General features: G+C 34.7%; 1 protein-coding gene across 1 annotated transcript; it reads left to right on the top strand.

The window, feature by feature from the left end:
- Nucleotides 1-1467: 1467 nt before the first annotated feature.
- On the top strand, nucleotides 1468-2218 carry LOC116160008. Its single transcript, XM_031473125.1, has 3 exons — nucleotides 1468-1607; nucleotides 1667-1793; nucleotides 1847-2218. Exons 1-3 carry the CDS (start codon nucleotides 1517-1519, stop codon nucleotides 1935-1937), a joined length of 309 nt encoding a protein of 102 aa, XP_031328985.1. The 5' UTR covers nucleotides 1468-1516; the 3' UTR covers nucleotides 1938-2218.
- Nucleotides 2219-20234: the final 18016 nt, after the last annotated feature.

The following is a 20234-nucleotide window of genomic DNA, read 5'->3' as shown; positions in this document are numbered from 1 at the left end:
TTTTTTGTGTGGGTCATACTGGGTATGCCATTTAAAAAAGGCACTTTCTTGAATATCTAAACAACCTGATAATCAATGACTTGATCATTACTATACATACAGGGCGACACAATGAAAACGAAACAGGTTGAATAACTCAAAATTTAGAAAAAAATCAAAAACATGTCGATTTTGGTTGGTGGGAGGACCACTTTTACTTAAAAATTTAAACTCCTAGCGTCAACTCCCTAAGCAGCCCTTTAATAATTATTTTAATTGAACATTGGGTCGAGTGGCACATCATTAGAAAGGGCTCTTCATTTCCTACACGTCTATGGTGTAGTTTTCAAATTTGAGAAATCAACACAATAAAACCTCCTAATAACTCTCAAACATTTACGGCCGGTATTATAGGGCCATATTGTCAGCTAACGATGTTGATGATATGCCTTTTGAGATACAACACAGGGGTCAATAAAGAAGACTGACAACAAGAATTAAAGTTTGAGTTGAAAACGAAGATTTGATAATGAAAACTTAACCGCGCGATGGATTCCTAGACTCGTCTCACCAGAACATAACGTGTAATGCACGAAATTAGTCAGCCAAATTTGGATGCTTTAAAACAAGATATCGATATTTTTCTAAAAATTATCACTGGTGATCAAATCCCATATATAACTGAGATCCTCCAAAAGAACACAAGTCGATGTGGTGAGTGCATTAAGCATCTCCACTACCAAAAATAAGCAAAAATGCAGTGTACAGCGGGGAAATTGATGGCAACAGTTTTCCGGGCTTCCAAGAGTTAAGTTGAAGAAACAATTAAACAAGGGAAAAGAATTGCTTCTGATGATGGCCTGAAAGTTGCTCTTACTTATTATTTTGAAGAGCTACCAAAATAATGGTTTGAAGATATCTATTCGTTTGTAGCAATATTGACTAAGTTTATCTGACTTTCTTTGGTATCTTAATCCAAAAGACGCGCTATCTGAATAGATACGGTGAACTACTTCTTGCAATAAGTACGTATGACGAAAGCAGGATGTTATTGTTTTCGTAATGTAATCTTGACTTGAGGAAATTGGCTACGTACTAACTTGATATGATGTAGCTCATTGCTTATCTAAATCTAAAAGATTGTATTGATTTATAAGATACTTTGATATGTATTGCGTGGTGGCTTCGGCGACCAAACAAATTTGAAGAAAGAATTGATTAAGCAACCCAAAACTGAAATTTGATTATGCTTCATAGGCAAAGTTTGGAAAATATCCCAAAACAAAAGAGAGGTATCGTTAGCAACTTTAAGCTTATATCACTGGAGCGGGATTCAACTCGCTATAGCACTAATACCCTCATCATCCATTATAAGGCATACCTACCTACTTGCATAATTGCCCTTATACAATAAAGAGCTTCCACTGAATGTCTACTTATTGTATGTGCAAATACCAAGAATGTTACGCATAATCGCCGACCTCCGACCCCCAGAGATAGCACCAACAAGTACGTTTATACTTAGTTTACTGACACCATGCGCTCTTTGACGTTTACCATAATCGTAATTTCCATTTTTGGACGCATCTACCCTTGGACTGCAATTGAGCAGACGGATAATGCCCAAAGTGCGTCGATGGGGTACTTCTGACAACATTTCTCCCTACTAAATCCTCGCTTTTACTAGGCCACAAAGAATACTGCTACAGTAACATTAAAGGCGTCGGTGATATGAAAAAAGGAGAAGTAAAAATGAAGTTTGGGGAGTGCGTAAAAGTTGAGTGTACTGAAGGGGGACTTATGGTACACACCGGGTAAGAAATAATCGCAAACACGCTCATGAATCATGATTGCAGTGCTGTTTCAGATGTGATCCCGTAAATACGGATTGCAAAACACCAGATTTGACAAAATTTTATCCAGACTGTTGTCCTGAAAAGTTATGTGGAGCGCAATGAACATAATTTTTCTGTAGAAGTACTACTTTCGTCGATGGAATCTGTTGGAGAAAAGTTAAAAAACAGTACTTCCACTTACCATGATTACAGTTACGGCCCTTACCTTTTAGAGTTAATAATTTAAGAATTGTTTTGCATTGCAGTACAGTGTGTAACAAATACTCTTTCGAAACTAGATCTAAAGTAACCTTTTGACGCAGTAGTTTGGCACTATTTAACTAATAATAACCGCGTTTTGCAATTACTGGAAAAAAATTGGCAAATAGATCGTTTCTGTGTAACTAATGCTTTGTTCATCATCTACCGACTATCCTTTCTCGAGGTCGAGATATTTGCATTTGAAGTTTTGAACCAATCTACGGTTATCGGTTATGAATGACTCATCCAAACACTACACATTTTCCTACCGACACAGCTTTCTTACACCAGGAAGTAGCAAAGAGCTTACCTTGCTATTAAACGGAGCGTCAGACATTTCTATACAAGAAAAAGCAAAACCTGTAAATACGGGCGGTAATACGGTTGCTAAAATGACAATGACATCTACTTAGACTTTTTTTTCAAAACCATTTTAGAAAATCTTAAATAAAACGAAAAGCATCACAGGGTATAGGGAATAGGGATAGGTAGGGAATATCGATGCAGAATTTGAAAGTGCAAAAAAATAAAGCAGGTTTCATTTGAAAAAATCAACTTTTTAAGGTTTGAAGTTATCAAACTTGAACATTAGTTTTAAAACACCCTATAGAAGGGCGATCAAAATTTAAATCGTTCGCATGTAGTATCACGTCACTATTGTTGATTTCGGAAGACTTTTAAATGCAATTCAACGGAACCATATGTACAGGGCGCTAAAGGAAAGCAGTCAAACGTCAAAAATTTTGAAAAATCTTGAAAACCTTTGATGCTAGGTATAGGGAAATGTGGTATCAAACGACGTAGATTTGGTACGTGATGGTTCTGTTAAATCAAAGCGCACTAATAATTCAAAATGCTACAATAGCTGCGCAAATTTTCATTTCACTCACCTCTTTACAAAAATCGTTCATTTTTGATAGGGATGTCATTACAAAATACCCTTATTTTTCAGTGTAGCATGGGCGAAAAGAATAATAAGGTATTGTGATTTAAACGCATTGCACAAGTCAAAGTAATTGAGAAAGTGATACAATTTATGTGCATGCATGGTGTAAATTACAATAGAAACTACAAACTTAAAGTTGTGCAATAAACCGGTGTTAATTACTGCGCACTATTCTTGTATGACTAAAATTGGTTAGGTGATACTGATTGCTAATACGTCCCTGCATTGAAACAGAATGAGATACAGATTGCACTTTATTTGATGTAAAGCTTAAAACACACTTACAGTGACATTATAGCGTTGAAGGGCTCTTATGACAGATAGGGGCTGTAGAAATGTTGAAGAGATGTCACCAACCACTGCACGTGACTGTTTGCATGCTTGTTTATTTAAACTTAAGCTTCTTATTGCAACTTTAATAAAGTTTAATAGTGTTTGTTGTTGCCAAATAGAAGGAGTGTTTGTTCTATAAAGCTTAACTTGTAAGCATTATCTCCAACTCCAGAAAGGTTCGGTGTAAGGAGCGCGCCTCCGGAAAATAAATCGAACCGAACTAAACTGACAATTATAAAATCAAGGGTTTATACTTTATAAAGTAACACATAACAACCTATGAAGCACTTAAGAGTACTGCAAATCCATCTATATTATACAGGGTCATGAATATGGAGTGTAAAAATTAAAATACACTAGGCATAAGCCGCGAACAAAAGCTGAAGAGCTTTCGAAAGAGGCACAGCTGCAACCATGAAGGGCGGAAAAGCTGCGGGCAGTCGATTTAATTTATCCTAAATTTGATTTGGATGCAAACTGCGCTATCAGGTGGAGCTTTGTTTTTTGATTGCGTTTATTGTTCAGCTGCAAATATTGAACCGAATCAGTTTCAATCCGCATTAAATAAATACGAGCCATCGTACAACTCTCATATTGCACGATAGACGACCAGCCAAAGGTATCACGTCGATCCAATAAATGTCTCAACAATTCGAATATTGCATAGGTTAGATATAAAACGGGGTGACAAATTTTATCGGTAGGTATTATCGCCCTCGTCAATAGCGCCCCCCGTTTATAACACTTTACGACATTCCAAAGCCACGCGGTCTATTTGCAGAAAATATTTCGAGTTATTTTCATTTCATTCTTTTGACAGTATGTCTTAAATTAAATTTAAATTAAATTGCAATGAATAACAAACGCTGATGTCGATGATAAAAATAATACATTTCTATGGGAATTGTTGATCATATAATTTTGCGTCTGGAATTTGCAGAAGAGGTAAAACAATAAAATTCCAGTACGGCATATTATTATGTAAGAGCGCTTGCCGTTTTTCTTGTCCTATTTGAAAGAGAATGTGTTAAATTAAAATTATGTACAGTCGTGTGGAGACTGTGTTCAGGAATTAATAGAGAACAAGCCGTTTCTTGGTTATTATATAACTCTGAATTTTGAAATAATGAAAACGTTAATAAACTCGCTTGTAAAAGGTCGTAAATTCAAGAATTTGATATTAAAATTATAAAAGTGGGTTTCCGATTGTTACTGTTTTGCAATGTATACCTTAATTAAACCTTTGCTTTGAAATTTGAGATGGAGTTGTTTGAATGACACCTACATATACAGGGTCGCTGATAAGTCTGGAAAAGGTCGATTATCAAAATAAGTTTTATACAAAAGATTTGAAGGTCTTTAATGTCTACTAGGCAGGTAGTAATTTTAATTTTACACCCTGTATATTATTCGATTTTGATTCTTCTCTCAATTTTGAGCATAAGTTGTAAGAAGCATAATGTACCCAAATGCAGTCGTTTTCGAGTTATCCAGTTTTCAAAATAAAACGTATTGCTTTAAAATCTATTCAATAAAGAACAATAATTAATGACATCACGAATTTCTTTTGAAAACACTCTGTGGTTCTCAAAGAACTGTTTGTGAAGTTTGTTATGATTATTTGCAATCATTAATTATTATTTTTCGTTCAATTATTTTTAATTTAATTTTAAAATAAGAGCGTTTATTTTCAAAACTCGATAACCCGGAAACGATTGAATTCATGTACATTATCCTTATTTGTGTCACAATTCTACGTATGTATTATATTCATAATGGAGATTCAAAACGCAAACCATTAACTATTGACCCCATTGTGAGAAAACTAAGAGCAAGATGGACTTCAACAATTATATTCATAAAATGAGTTTGCTAATAAAACCTCGATCCTTTTCACAAAAACACGCCTAAACTTTTCAACTTATTTTCAAAACGCGCCTAAAATAGTATATATATTAAAAGACAAGTGTTACAATGCGACCTATTGTAATACGACTATCTTGTGGTACCCACGAGTGTCCCCAAGATAGGAGTATTACAATAAAGCATTGTAACACGCGTTTTTCATACTATTTTTTCTATTTCGGTGCTTTAATTTAATAAAAAAAATCATAATCAGAAGCTATAGGGAACATTAGAACTAACATGTGTTATGTTGGGAACACTTTTTATGCCGTTAAGTTTTAGGTTGGCACCGTAGTAAGACTGACATTTTGAAGTTCAAACATGGAAGTATTGTACCTACTTGTACTAACTAGTAACTGCCAACTTAAGAGATGCAGATGAGTTACCAAAAAAAACGACTATAATCACTGTCTTTGCGTACAACTAGTTGTACAAAATCATCATTGTGACACTGAAATAGAAACACAAATTTTTTTTCTCTCGTTTCAGATAATTCATGATTTTTTTTGCATAAATAAAATCTCCGATCTTAAAAGTGATTCTTTTCGATACTATAAACAAGGGCCGTAACGATACAAGTGCAGCGCAGTACAGCGTGATTAACCCCTGGAATTATTAACCCCGACTCCACTCCCACCCCCAATACTCACACAAAATTCAGTTTATGGTTTTTTTATGGGAGGGGGAGTCAAGTAATTAATTAGAATTTGTTGTAAAATAAAACTTTACCCCAAAAAACATATGTAAAACTGTGATCAATTTCTCTGTACCGTAGTCTTACCTTAAAAGCCCTCAAAGACAATGCGCATTTAATTGTTACACTTGTCTGACACGTAGTTCGGCCCCGGGTTATTAATGGGCTAACTGGCGCCGGGGGGGGGGGGCAGCTTGAGTACGGGGGCGCCGAGCTAAATGTAGTCACGGATTTCGGTTGATCTGCTGTTGTAGACGATTCATACTTTCAGTATTAAGTATTAAGAATTCATCGAAATGTTAATTTGGGAATTTTAAGTTTAATTTTTTGAAATGCCTTTTCCTGCCTGAGCTTATGGTGCCGTTAGCTTGTATTTCTGCGGATGCCAAATGCCATAATTCTAATATCCAATCAAGTCTTCGGGTGAAGCATGTGAATTAACAATATGCAATTTTGAGAACTTTTTTATACACTGTGTCCAAAATAAGGGTGTCTTCATGGAGATTTCCGAAACCATACAAGGTAGGATGAGGGTCAAATTAGAGAAAAGGTGCGCCATTAAGGTTATTATCATGCAAAAAACAGAAAAATCCTATAACTTCCGAAGATATGCCAGAAAAATGGAAATTTGCCCATTTCTGTTTTAATTTCGTTAAGATAAAAAAAATAAAAATCCATTCTTATAGGCACTTTTTAAGATCTACAAGACAGCGAGCGTTGAGAGATTTTCAATATAACGTTTCGTTTCGGGGAAACATCATGATTCATGACCCTTTATTTTTTTTATATGGCCCGTAAAAAATACACACTGTATTGAGTAGCATTTTTTAATGAACACAACTATATACGCACTTAAAAAAAAACAAACATTGGTTGGTTTCAACAGGATGGAAACCCGCGCACAACGCCCTAATCGTGCGAGAATACCTATCCGACAAATTTTTCATTTTAGAGAAACAACATCTTGGCTTGTACACAGTGTATAATTCGTTTCCGTTGTGTTCCTGCTATTTTAGAAATTTCCATTCGGAAGGTAGGTACAAGGTCTTCACGAGATGTACAGGGTAGTCCAAATTGGACAATTTCTTATGGAAACACCATTTATTTTGAGAGGTAGAAACTAATTCCTAATCGTTTGGCGGCTAGGGACACTTCTCGAATTTGGTCGATGTCTTTAATGCTCCACAACTTTCTTATTGTGAAATATTAAAGATTAGTTGATTTTGACAAAATCTTACTTTGAACTTTGCATAACAAAGAAATTGAATAGCGATCTGATTAATAACGAAACTGTATTACCCGATCTCATATGTCGAGGAAATAAGGCATGTAGAGGTATCTAATCCGTTACAGCGAGACACAAGATATTCTGACACAATTTCAGAAATAGATTTATAAGTATTATACTTTTACTAACCTCCGCCTTCACATAGTAAATATCTTCGCTTATTCTTTAAATATTTTACTTGTTACTTGGCAAATAAAAGCGTGCAGAAGCGGATGAAGGAAACGTTCGGGCGCCAATCAAATTAACTGGAATTGTATGAATTGGAACAACCCCAACAATAGGAAAGTTTAATTCTTGATCGTGTCGAGTCAGCGTCAAGTTATGCAGTTCAATAAAGGCGCATCCCTTTTCATCAAGTCTTTTACTCTTCTAATGGTGATGTAAAATTTAATACCGTTTGTAAGCCGAATTTTTCTTTAATTATATTTATTCCGTACATACCTACCAGCCAAATAAAATAGTTGGTACTGTATGATGACATTGACAATGAAACAACATTCTCTACTCTACAGAAAAAAATCTCGTTAAATTTACGAGTGATGTGATGTTAAGGGCGTCCTTCAGAAATATTTTCTTGGCTTTTCGATAGTGGACGTACTGTTCTATATTACGTTTGCTAGACATTTCAAATATTCTGTATTATATGGACATTGAAAGAAATGTCGTGTTCTGTTTGCAAAGCAAAAATCTCATGTAGAATTCTGTATGTTGTTCACATCCTTTAACTTCCATAACACATTCTGTAGATTTTTTCCGATGAAATTGACAACCAACTTCTATAATTTGCAACCTTTATTTGCAGATTGAAGTAACCTCCCCATCTGTGCTTTTGATCGACATTACGTTGGTCACTTCGGTGTAATCGATGATTTTAAGTAAACAATTCATTCGCGTATCGTATTCAGAGTAGGAAGAAGTATGCTGGAAAAGTTTTTGGAAATCGTTGTGAAAATAGTACCTATATTAAAACCAATGTTGCAGAACTATTATAAGCACGAGTTCAAGTTCATGAATTAACGAGTGATAGAGGACCTTCTGCAACGAATGTTTTATACTATTTTCTTTGTTGAGCCCTTCAATTTTAATTTTACTCAATCAGGTATACATGACTGGTTGAAAAATCGTATAAAAATGAAAAAAGTTACCAAAAATAATTGTAGAACGAAACTCATTCCCGTATCAAAATCGTTCCTAACAACATATAAAAAATTCAGAACATTCAGGTCAGGTCACAGTGCATGACCCTATAACTGATTGCAGTAGACCATTGAATAAAAATAGTGTTTTTATTCAATGAGTAGACTAAAATATATAATCCAAGGGGCGGGGTTTTAGAGCGGGGTAATATCTTCATACAATAAATTGTCAAATTAAGAATAAAAACCAACCTGTTTCAGTTTTTTTTCTCAATATTAGATAGTAACAAACTTTCTCGAAAAATCAAGAAGGCATATCATATTTCACAGAAAGAATGGGTCACATACGCTTTCATTTCTTATGATCTGTGACTTTATAGACTTGATGGAGCTTCGAGTATGTTCTGAGAGAAACGCCACAATACATTTATTTATAAAAAGTACCTGTTATAGACTTTGCCATTTTCTTTGTCGCCAAACAATATGAACTTCTGTTTCTCGAGCTAGGAGATGTCCCTTAGTCTCGTCCGACTTCTGCGGTTTTGAGGGTGAGTGAAGTGTTTTCCATTTCTTCGTGTAGAGCGGCGTATAAGAATTGCCTACAAAAAATGTAAATTTTAAATTAATGAATAAATATTAGTTTTAGTATTAGTTATAGGGATAGGGTTTGGCATTAGTTGAATACCCTAAATATATGTATTGATTGACAACTTGTCAAGTAATATTTAATAAACCCCTAAAGTTGATCTAAAATTTAAAAAAGCGGCAAAGCACCTCGGTGTGACCCACGGAGTCATTGGATTTCATCCATTTTCAATAGGCTTGTTACATGTGGTGGTCAACTGCGCAAAGTTTGAACCGAATCGGCCCAAGCGTTTGCCAGTTATCGTGTTCACGAACTGACAGACGGAGAGACAGACAGACGGGCAGAGGGACGTCATCGATTCCCCTATAAAGCTTACCTGCTTTGCTCTGCCGTTTAATAATCATTATTTTGTGACATTATATTATTCAACGTACAGGGTGAGACAAAGGTTGCACGAAGTGCTTTATGATGATGTGGTAGAATAGTCTACATATTTTGAAAAGATTTGGAATTCTAGGTCTTTTTTAGTGTAAGTATGTAAAACCAACTAAAAAGTAATAGATTCGAATAAAATTCGAATTACAATTTAAAAAATCACCTTTATACGCCTTTACCTATTTTAAAAACTATTTTGATTTCAGACTTCATGTCATTCTTTGTTTTCTATGTATATATGGAACATTACATACCCCGTACATACGGGAGATAACTCTTCGGCTTATTTTATGACCAATTAACACAAGTTATATGTAGGTAATATTGTTCTTTACAACTCCTGCAGTTTTGAGATATGTATTTCAATTTTGGAATATGTTACGCTGAAGGGCTTAAAATCCTGTTACAATCTTACATAATTGGTCATGTCAATGGTAGTGAGAATTTACAGAGTGGTGTTTTTTCAGGGGTTATGTTTTATTTTCTAATTCCGAACTTTTTTTTGGTGCGTCGCTATAGTAGACTGTAAAATAAAAAATTTATTTTCATATTTGTTTAGAACCCGTTTGGTTCCTTATAATTTGTATCTGTAACGTTAATGTCTTGTTTTATTAGTTTTGATACGAAATTGAATATATCGTTTCAATTCCATTCAAAGGACTGAATATTCTATTGCTTATGTTAGAAAACATATTCGGATTTACCCTCGTCCGTCAGTCAGTCTATGCGTCGGTATAAAATATCGTTTTGAAATTATTTGATGTGTTTTCCTCAAATGTACTAGAAAATGTTCAATCTAATTTAATTAACGTTTTGCCAACGAAGACGTTAATTTTACTATAGGTAAGCGCCGATTCTAATTTGATGAATGTGAATGCATATTTTATAACGTTTAAGTTTGTTATTGTTGTTGCAAATAAACAAACAGTTGATTTGGGAAAATCAGAGAGTTGTGTAAACTTCCTTTATAAAACTTCCAAAGGATCGGTAAGGTATGTGACGAGTTAATTTAGCGAAGCGGAATCAAAAGAAGAGATGAGGCGTACGAGTGTCGTTGATGATCGCCCAACAGGGGGTACAACCCCTGTAATATTAAGCCAGCTTTGTATTTACAAGCCACTGGTCGTTGCCGGTAGTGCTCGGGATTATTAGTTTTTGATCCGCATCCCTCTGCGTCTATTTCACAATGGATTTAGTTTACCGTGTGATATGTCACGCTACGTCAAGTACTTTTAAACACTGTTCGACAGCAAGTTTCATCGTTTATGATCTATTATTAAAACGAAACGTATTGTTTGTTGTAGTTTTAGATTATAGGTAAAAACTTTTAACGAAAATTTAGAATAACAGCGTTTCAATTTGTTCACACCACCACAAACAATTTGGATTATATTATTTTTTAGGTAAAATAGTCTACCGTGTACTTTTTTCAATAGGTTCTTTATCTTTTCTTTTGCAGATATGCTACAAGGGCGATTGTAATTTTATACCTGTTTCAGTAAGTTGTGATATGAGGAGTATTACCTAACAGTAAGAATAAAACAATTGCTTCATCCTCAATTTGCAGCATCGTTTAGGAATTTAAAAGGACATACTCAAAATGTTATACCTAAAGCAGTTCGTCCTTCTATAAATATGCTATAGTTTGATACTGGAAAAACTTTCAAACCAAGCCGTCATGCGTTTACTTCAATAAAAATTCTGGTCTTTTCTACCGCTACCACTAAATTTTATGCATACTTATGTTTTTTTTATGTTTTTACACTAAGAAGTAAAATAAGATGCAGTTTTCTTATAACACAAACAGGTACCACTAACAAGTTGAGTTGTTGCATAAATGATTACACGATTAGTCTGTGTAAGTGTAGTGACATTGTTACATAAAAAAGCATTCCTAATTTTTACCACCCGCACGTTAGTAAGGGAAGTACATAACTGTATTGGGGTAAAAATGACCCCCCCCCCTCACACTTTTGTTAAAGAAATGCACGTTTTGAACCACCAGGAATCCGAATAAAACAAAATCTCGATTATGGCGGTCTGTCTGTCTGTAGTCTCATTTCCAGATAAACGGTTTAACCGATTAGAACTAATTTTGGTACACATTCTTAAACACAAGAGGAAGAACTGAAACATTTTTGAGCATAATCGCGCATGCGCAGGTGTGTGGGTGATATATGGGCCAGCCACAGAAAATTTTAAATTTTCTTTTCTACCCACCATCAGTAAATTACAGATACAATTTATTAATTATTTGAATTTGATTTGATAAATACTGAAAAAAGGGTAAAGATAATATTCAATGTGGAGTTCGCAACGTACTGACTTCTACATACTGATGAAAAAATGGACTTTTTTTCTTCAGAAGGCGGTAGTTTCATTATTACGGCAGATATACCTACAAATACGTTGGAAAGTACCTACTTAGTCAGTGCAGCTACGGATCGAGGTTTTATTAGGGCTATTCTATAATACAATAATCTTGCAAAGAATTGAGACACAAAGGTAATTATTCAAACCCGAGCATTCTTTGATGATTTCTTCGACAGTTATACTTAAAAAACCTTTACAGCCGACCGCCCAACCGATCGACGACCGAATAGCCAAAGTGCTATAACTTTTTTTCAAAAATGCGCTTAAAAGTTCAAAGGAAAAACTTTTCACGTAGTGGCGAAAAAAAATATCATAACCTGACAGTTTTTGAGAAGTGACAAAAAAGTTTTTACATGGAAGCAATACCTATTTTATATCATATTTTGTTAAAGAGTATTTTTCGCTCTTTTCAAACAAGGATTCATATGTCGAGAATTAACGAAAAATTTAACGAAAATATTTTGTTACTCTTCAAAAATTTTGTGAATGACGTAGGTACACGTAATGAATTTTCTTTATTTACCCATTTACAAATAGCATTTGCAAGAAAATCAGAAATATTGCGGGTTACTTTTATGGTGAGGTAGAAATTATTGAATTTTGTCGCATTTTACGTGGTCTATTAATTTTTTTTATTTACTTTGTTGTACTCGTATATTTTTTAGCAGAGTATTTTTCATAATTTTGATAAAAAAGGGGATTTTAAGAACTAGGAAAATGTAAAATATTGCTCTTACAGCAAATTTTAAAATGTAGAACTTTGAGGATTACTTAAATACAGCGTAAACTTATTTCCAAAGTGAAAATTGTGTTACAAAAACATGGGAATTTTGTAATTATTATAGTGAACTTGTCATAAGGACGTATAAGACCAGGTCTAAGGCGCCTAAAAATTAGGGACACTTCGTTCCACCATTAGCGTAAGTTAAATTTTATAGTTTTACAATTTCATGCCCTATAAATTTAGAAAGAGTGGAAGCCTAACGACAGCCAAGGCTTCTGCCCCATTGGACTATTTTACTGGTCAAATTCCGATTTAAACTCTTAAATTTAATATTCACTTTCTCGTAAGATGGAGCTCTATACTACAGAAAATGTGTTCCAAGCTTGGTTTACTGTGATGAAATTATACAAGATGTCTCATCTAAAATTTACACTACTACTAAAGCAGTTTCTGGCAATTCAAAAAATTATCGAACATAAATTTGTAAAGAAAGGCGGCCAAATTTGACCTTAACTTCAAGTGTTTCCAAAGTCTTTCATCTCACCCCCTATGGTAGGCTGGCCAAATAACCTACGTAAAAATTACAGAAGAATCATTTTTCCTGTGATAGGTGTATTATTTGAAATTAATTCATTCCATTCCCTATTCGAAGTTTTGTCACTTTGAAAAATGCCAACACGTTATTCATACCTACGGTATACATTTCAGCAATCTGCAACTAATTTCATAATTCACTAAATTATAGCCGCGAATAAAGTAAACAGCTAGGATATACGTTACAGCAGATTTATCTATTTGTACTTTTACAATTTTCCTACTGTGTAGTAGAGAGGACGAGAACACGTGATAAGCAACTTTATTGTAGACCTTTATATCGATGTATCTATCATTCACAACAAAGTTGTACATACGATTTGAACTGAGCACATCTAGGGAATGAACGTTTGTAACTGATTTCCTCGTGAACGGCTCTTGATTTAGTATATGCCCGCCATTTCCATATAACAAAAATAAACATGCAAAATGGGCCTATTAAAACGTGGTCTGTTCCGTAATGTCTTAATAGGTAACAGAGAAGTTTGAGAACCTCAATTTAGGTATTACCTACCTATATATATATTTTTTTAAATTCGTGGAGGTAAGATATTTATCTTTAGCGTTGAGAAATTGGATTTAATTTGCCACTAACGATATACTTTTTATTTCTTAGTGGTTTCAAAAGCAATATAGCTACCACTCATCTAGCAATAATGAGATTAATAAGAACAATAGCGGGCGGGAATAACTTCCGCTACAACAGCTAGAGAGAGATAAGGGTAACTTTGGAAAATTTTACGACTAAGCGGCCAGCGTCATTTTCTACTTGACTGAACTTAAAATTATTTTCAATGGGCGCGTACATTTATAAACTTTTCTTTTTCTAATTTTGACAGAAAAACCCCACTCTCCCACGTGCTATGGTATGAATATCATATTGGGTTGGGACAGACGTTTTGAGTAGGTAGCCAGTAGTGGTCGATTTGGTTAGTAAGTGTCTGTAGAACTAAAAAAAAGTTCCGAAATTTATGGTAGGGGAGGTAAGTACAAATGAACATAATCTAAAGGTTTAGGTAGGTATGTGCAAATTTTACAGGTGCAGAATAGGGTAGGTGCATCTCAGGGGGAACCCAATAAAGTAATAATTGTCACAATTTTTCAATGCGCCTAAAAGTACCAAAAAAACATGTCGATAAATAAAATGCACAAAATGCATAACAAAGCCTTTCACAACTCACATGTTCATATCAACATCAACACACATTCTAAGACGCTTTAGATCTTTTATTTGCATTCTATATCAAAGAAAATTCCCTTCCATCGTTGTTATTCGCGTATCTTCAAACAAACGCGCACCCAACATCCATATAAATATACATTTCGTATTTCGTTTGAGAGTATTGAACGTCGAGAATAAATCTTATTATTGCGGAGAATGAGATGGAATCAACATCGGTTTGACAACGGAAAAGCGCGGCCATGCTGAAAATTAATATTGCGGAAAGGGACTTATGAAAAAAAGGACTCTGTCACTCTGTGTGAGCCAAACAAAACTTGCCTAATTAATAAAACGCTTGAATGTATGGACATATTTAGGTGACTTCTTCCAAGGTGTAATAATAATACGATCAAAAACTTATGTGAAACTGATTTGCGCGTGGAGGTTTAGTTTCGGAGGAATTTTCAGCCGAAAACCCCGCCCGGGTCCGCCATTGACAGGGGAAAACACAGCATCCTCGTCACCAGGGTAACGTGTAACCTTAAGGGCGGAGCGTAATATTGAATTACAAGGTACTCCTGTTCAACCCCTGAAGGGGCCCACGAAAACCCTCTTCCCAACCCCCAGTTCTTCGAACCCTAAATCCAATAATCGTTCTCGTTTAGATTGTGACGGAGTGATTTATCGACAAATCTCATCTGATAAGTGATAACATTAAAAGAATTTTCGACACGACCTTTACGATGTATTCAATTTAGGCGTTGGACTGAAATATAGAGATACCGAGAAGGAATAGGTTAATAATTATTTCTATACTATTCGTTAGCACTATGTTCTGTCATTTATGGGGTGGTGGATTCATATGTAACTACACGACACCAAATCGTCTCAATTTGCATAGAAGTAGGTAAGCTGATTAAATTTTCAAACTCGTAGAATCAATTTTATGACATTACATTTCATTACCAGTAATAGTTCCTGGTTAGGCCCATACATCTTGTGCACAAAATTAAGTTTGAATTATATTTTAGCACATCGTGAGTGTTTTTGTTAGGTAAGTACATTCGGCTAGGTACTCCGACAGATGCCTCTTTCTGAATAGCCCACTGTATTAAAACACATTGACTCTTGTGTCGGCTTGTCCAAATTACAGAATACTCTAAATTTACTGTGTTCGTATACACACGTGACAACACTTAATAGCAATTATAAAATACACTTTAAATCTAAAATTAAACCCTATACTAAACCGACCCATAACACATTCGACAAATCCCGCACACGAAAAAGAAATAAAACAAACCAACGTCACTTATTTTTCAAACAATTGTATGATCTTGATGATAAACTAATTATGTGCATTTTTGTTGCGGAAAGTGCGGTTACCTCAGAAAATTAAGCGCTTATTTATGTGGAGCTTTGGGACTTGGAGGGGAAGGTCACCTTGCCCAATCCATTATTTGAAATGCAAACTTATGCAAAAGTTACATTCGCCCGACCGCGAATATCTATATTTTGTTTGTCGACTCATGTAGATCACGAAGATTTATGTGCCTCTAACGACGGGAGAGTATAGTAATATAAATACAAACTCCCCATCATACTTTGTACAGCAAAATTCGTCTCAGAAAATTGATCCCCGAAATATTCATCCTCAGACAAATTCGCAGCGAAATATTCATTTTCAGAAAGTTTGTTTCTGCAAAAATTCGCTTATTTACTTTTTAGTATGAGCATTGAGCAATGGTATGATCCCCCAAAAATTAATAATTAATGCATTGGCACAAAAGTCGGTACTCTTTGTTGAGCGAGTTTTTTATCTGGACCATATGTATCATTAGAAGAAAAGAATCTCGGACGCGAGTCCTCGAGGACGAAATTACTAGCTCAAATGAACCTATCCCACATATTGAATGTTTGTAGAGAATTTTTCCAGTGTGAATATAACTAAAAGAATATTCCGGAGGCGCATCTTCCTACCTATACTATATTCGGGTGTGACATCACGTGATACTAAGCATTTTTGGAGACGAATTTCCCAGAGGACAAATTTCTAAAGAGAATTTGCCTCATTTTATCAACGCAGCAGCAATCATATAATAAACAATGAACGTTGTTAATCAAAATGTGCATTATTTAAATAGATAAATAGCTATACTACGGAATTATTCCCTCATTGGCTGATATTTAGTTAGCATACCATCCACTTTCAATTTAAGAAGAGGATTAATTATACCGGTTTGTCGAGAATAGTCGTTATGTAACCGATTAACCGGATGGGCATCTTTAGGAAAATCGGATACAACCTCAGAAGTTCTGCGAGAATTGCGACGGAGATTGAACTGGGACATTTGGTCTTACTATATAGTGGTATTGAAGATATTCTTTATCTTTCATGGAATGGCTAAAACTTTAGAAACCAATTAGGTAGGTATATTACTGCAATTCTCCGGCCACAATTTTGAAAGCCGTGCACAATCGTTTTCTTTAGCCGGAAATTTTTCAAAAGAAAAATTCTTTCACCGCATCATCGTTTGTTATGCAAACTACTTATTAACGAGCTCTCATGATTTTGGACTCTATGTCCGTCTGTGTACACGGTAACTTGCGAACGGTTTCGAATTTTCCAATTCTGCTTTGAGTATTATGTTTATCATCACCCAAGGAAGACCTCATTAAATTGTAAGTGAGACAGTGACCCAAGAGCTCGTTCGCTATACCTATTTGTTACAAGAACAATGAAAATAAAATAAATTATGAGCCATGCTTCTTAATTCTTATAGATACCGAATTTAACAGATAATCTGAAAAAATTGAGTGAACAGACATTTGTTCCAAAGTTGTAGTTTTTGTCATTAATTCTTTGTCAGAATTGTGAACAAAGAATATTCCGAACTAAATTAACATTCTACAACACAAAAAATGCATTTTATTTTTTTCACCCACTCAAACGCATGCTGAAAATATAAAATACCGATGAAAAAGTAGGTACCTATTAAAAATAAACGCGTTTTACTCGAAACGGCTGCTACGTGAGTTTATTTTTCAATTGAATGAATATTTACGTACGGTTTCTAAAGACGTAGTTTCATAAGTACTTATATAAAGTAATGTGGTGGTATTTTGTAGATGCGGAATCTGTAGAGGAAAACTTTTTACAATGGCTTACTCGCATCCTCAAACTAGAATGAACTCTTGTGTAGAATACAAAGGGTATACAAAGTAATTTCGCCTTTCAACTCGACTATAAACAATTTATGACGACGTAATATTGCTTTGTGGGCACACTTCGAATCCCTTTGTCAATATTTGTCTCGCTGCCACACCGAGATATTTGCCTCTTTCAAACCGGCATTGTTTAAAAGTACCAGGGAAATAAATTTAATATTATTTTTTGTTGCTCACTTTACATTCTCAATTTCAAATTAAAATGAAATTTATCTGCAAAACTAATTCGACGCAGTTGAAAATCAAATAGATCTGCCTATTTGCGTATCTGAAGTACGTATAAAATTGGATTCAATATTATATTAGCCTCTCGATTCTAGTTATATTACATCGAAATGAAAAATTGAAAAAAATCCTATATATAGGTAAATATATAAAAGGGGATGACACATTATGCAATATTCATACAATAAGTTTTGCAGTATATTGTCTCATTGAATACAATATACTGTACCTACCTATACATTTTTTACATTTGTTTATAGATTAATCATAATAACTTTTCAAGTTACCTATCCTAGAGACTTAGAATTAAAATCAATGGAAAATTGAATTAGGTAGTGTTAAGTTAAATAACAAAATGGCTTATATAGTTAAAGGCGAATTAAGTCATAGAAATTCAATTTTGCACAAAACGATATCAGAATGGATTCTTTGAATGGCAAACCAAATGAAGTACATAGTTAGTGTAGAACATTATATTGACGTATTGAAGTACACCGACCGCTGTTGTGAAAAAAGTAGAATCAATTTATTTCCATATTGCTATTGCTCGTTTTCGATAATTAAGACCTATAGTTTTACAATGGATCAGTAGGTTACTACCTACTATGAATCGGTGTGGTCCTTCAAGAAACCTCCCTTCGGTGTCGATTGCACCCAATATATACTTGATTACAATCTATTCGTATATTTTCAATTAGGTATTCATATATAATCATACCTATATCATAATTAATTTTATATAAATAAATCACGCAATTAAATTTACGTTATACAGGTTTCAAGTCTCCGGTGTGTTTAAATGACCAATTATACCAGTAGTGACCGAATCCACGGAAAATGGAACAACTGCTGCAATTATTACAAGAAATGAAATCCGGCCTGCAGATTATTATGGAATCTAAAATCAAAGGAGGTCAACAAGGAGAAAGAGGTATGCATCAGGATCACATACAGCAGAAAATAAAATGAAAGCTGAATTGAACTACGAAAACAGTTAGTGAGAGCACAAAATATGAAATACCACGACAGTTGCACGATGGTATATCGGGAGGACCTCACGGAGTGACGGAAATCCTGGTGATAATGTGTGGTAGCGATTCTACTGGATATATTGCAAACAAAATGTAAAGGAGTGATGCAAAAATTGTGCATTTTGTGCCACAAGAAATGGACCGGTTGCAAAGTGAACAGCACCAGTGAGGCAATATAACGTGGCCCGTGGGTGTCGATTTGAAAGAATAGCATGCATATCGCAGGCCCATTGCCAGATACGTACAGCTTTTGGAAACATACATCTTGGTGGTTATGGACTATTAAAGCAAACGAACAGTGAATTTGGTCCAACTACCGCGTGAATTTTCTTACTTTGCGCCATAATTCCTGGTCTTCTAGTATAAAAACAATTAGGTCAATCATCGCAGGTAGCCGCCCACTGCAACACTGGTCGCCTGTGGCTACTTTCATCTCTATCTAGCCCATGCGAAGAAAGAGACGTAAGTTTGCAGTGGGCGGCCACCTGCGACTGTTTTTATACTAGACGACGTTTAGCGAAAAGCCATTCACGCACATACCTACATATACCTTTACTGTTCGACTTCTTCCCACATATTGTTGTTATTCTGTTAAATAGTTTTATTTATTATCCCTTTTTCAGAAATTATAATAAAAAGTACCAAATTTCCAAATTTGTTTTTTGAATGAGTTCAGAAGTAGATGCTATTTCTTGCAAATTCGATCCAAAATTCCAATTGGTTTGATGTACTCAATTTAAAAGGATTCATGAAGAAATTTTACGTATGCATGCTCTTACAAGAATCTCTTTGTATAATACATAATAGATACAAGCGGCAAGTCTTTTTTTAATTAAACAAAAATTCAAAATCATGTTAATAGTTATTTACATAAAAGTCAGGAAAATGTCACATTACTGAGTCAAGTAATGTCATTTTACTGGCAAGTTTTGTATTAAATTTTACCCAAAATCGTCCTGAAGCCTTCATCTTCATGCCTACATTATAGTTTTTGGCATGATTTCGCTCCACTACAGGTGACAAGCCGGCTATCCGGCCGGCGCAGATAGCAGCCAAGCAAGTCGCTGTTAGGCGGACCGCGGGCGCGCACGAGCTGCATATAGAAATATCATTTACTCGTAAACGGTAAGACCTATCACTAAAATTCTTTCACCAAAAACTTTTGGTGACTATCAGCTACAATTCGTATGATACATGTATAGAGATTCCTCAAATAATAAAAAAGTTTCTCGCAGAGTGAAGTTTACGCTTCTCAATAATCGATTTATCGACTTTGATGGCAATTATGATAATGTAGTTATATCATGTTTTCGATGTAATAGGCATAGTTAGAAGCGCTTACTATTTGGCATTATAGAACTGAAACAATTATAACAATATCTCGTGCGGGAGCCGAGATATTCCGGGGTAAATCTCTAAAAACATAAATTTTTATGAAGACACTTTTGAGTGGTTTTTTTACTATAAAAAATGTCATGACCACCGGAAAATGTCGTAAA

Source organism: Photinus pyralis, unplaced genomic scaffold (assembly GCF_008802855.1).
Source record: "Photinus pyralis isolate 1611_PpyrPB1 unplaced genomic scaffold, Ppyr1.3 Ppyr1.4_LG1, whole genome shotgun sequence".
NCBI classification, from domain to species: domain Eukaryota; kingdom Metazoa; phylum Arthropoda; class Insecta; order Coleoptera; family Lampyridae; genus Photinus; species Photinus pyralis.
This window is presented reverse-complemented; position numbering and strand designations above follow the sequence as displayed.

Bases quoted from the DNA above. Each gene is read 5' to 3' on its own strand.
- LOC116160008 (XM_031473125.1), top strand. From the start codon at position 1,517: ATGCGCTCTTTGACGTTTACCATAATCGTAATTTCCATTTTTGGACGC. The intron at 1,608-1,666 runs GTGCGTCGATGG...CGCTTTTACTAG, and splicing joins GCAGACGGATAATGCCCAAA to GCCACAAAGAATACTGCTAC. The intron at 1,794-1,846 runs GTAAGAAATAAT...GTGCTGTTTCAG, and splicing joins GGACTTATGGTACACACCGG to ATGTGATCCCGTAAATACGG.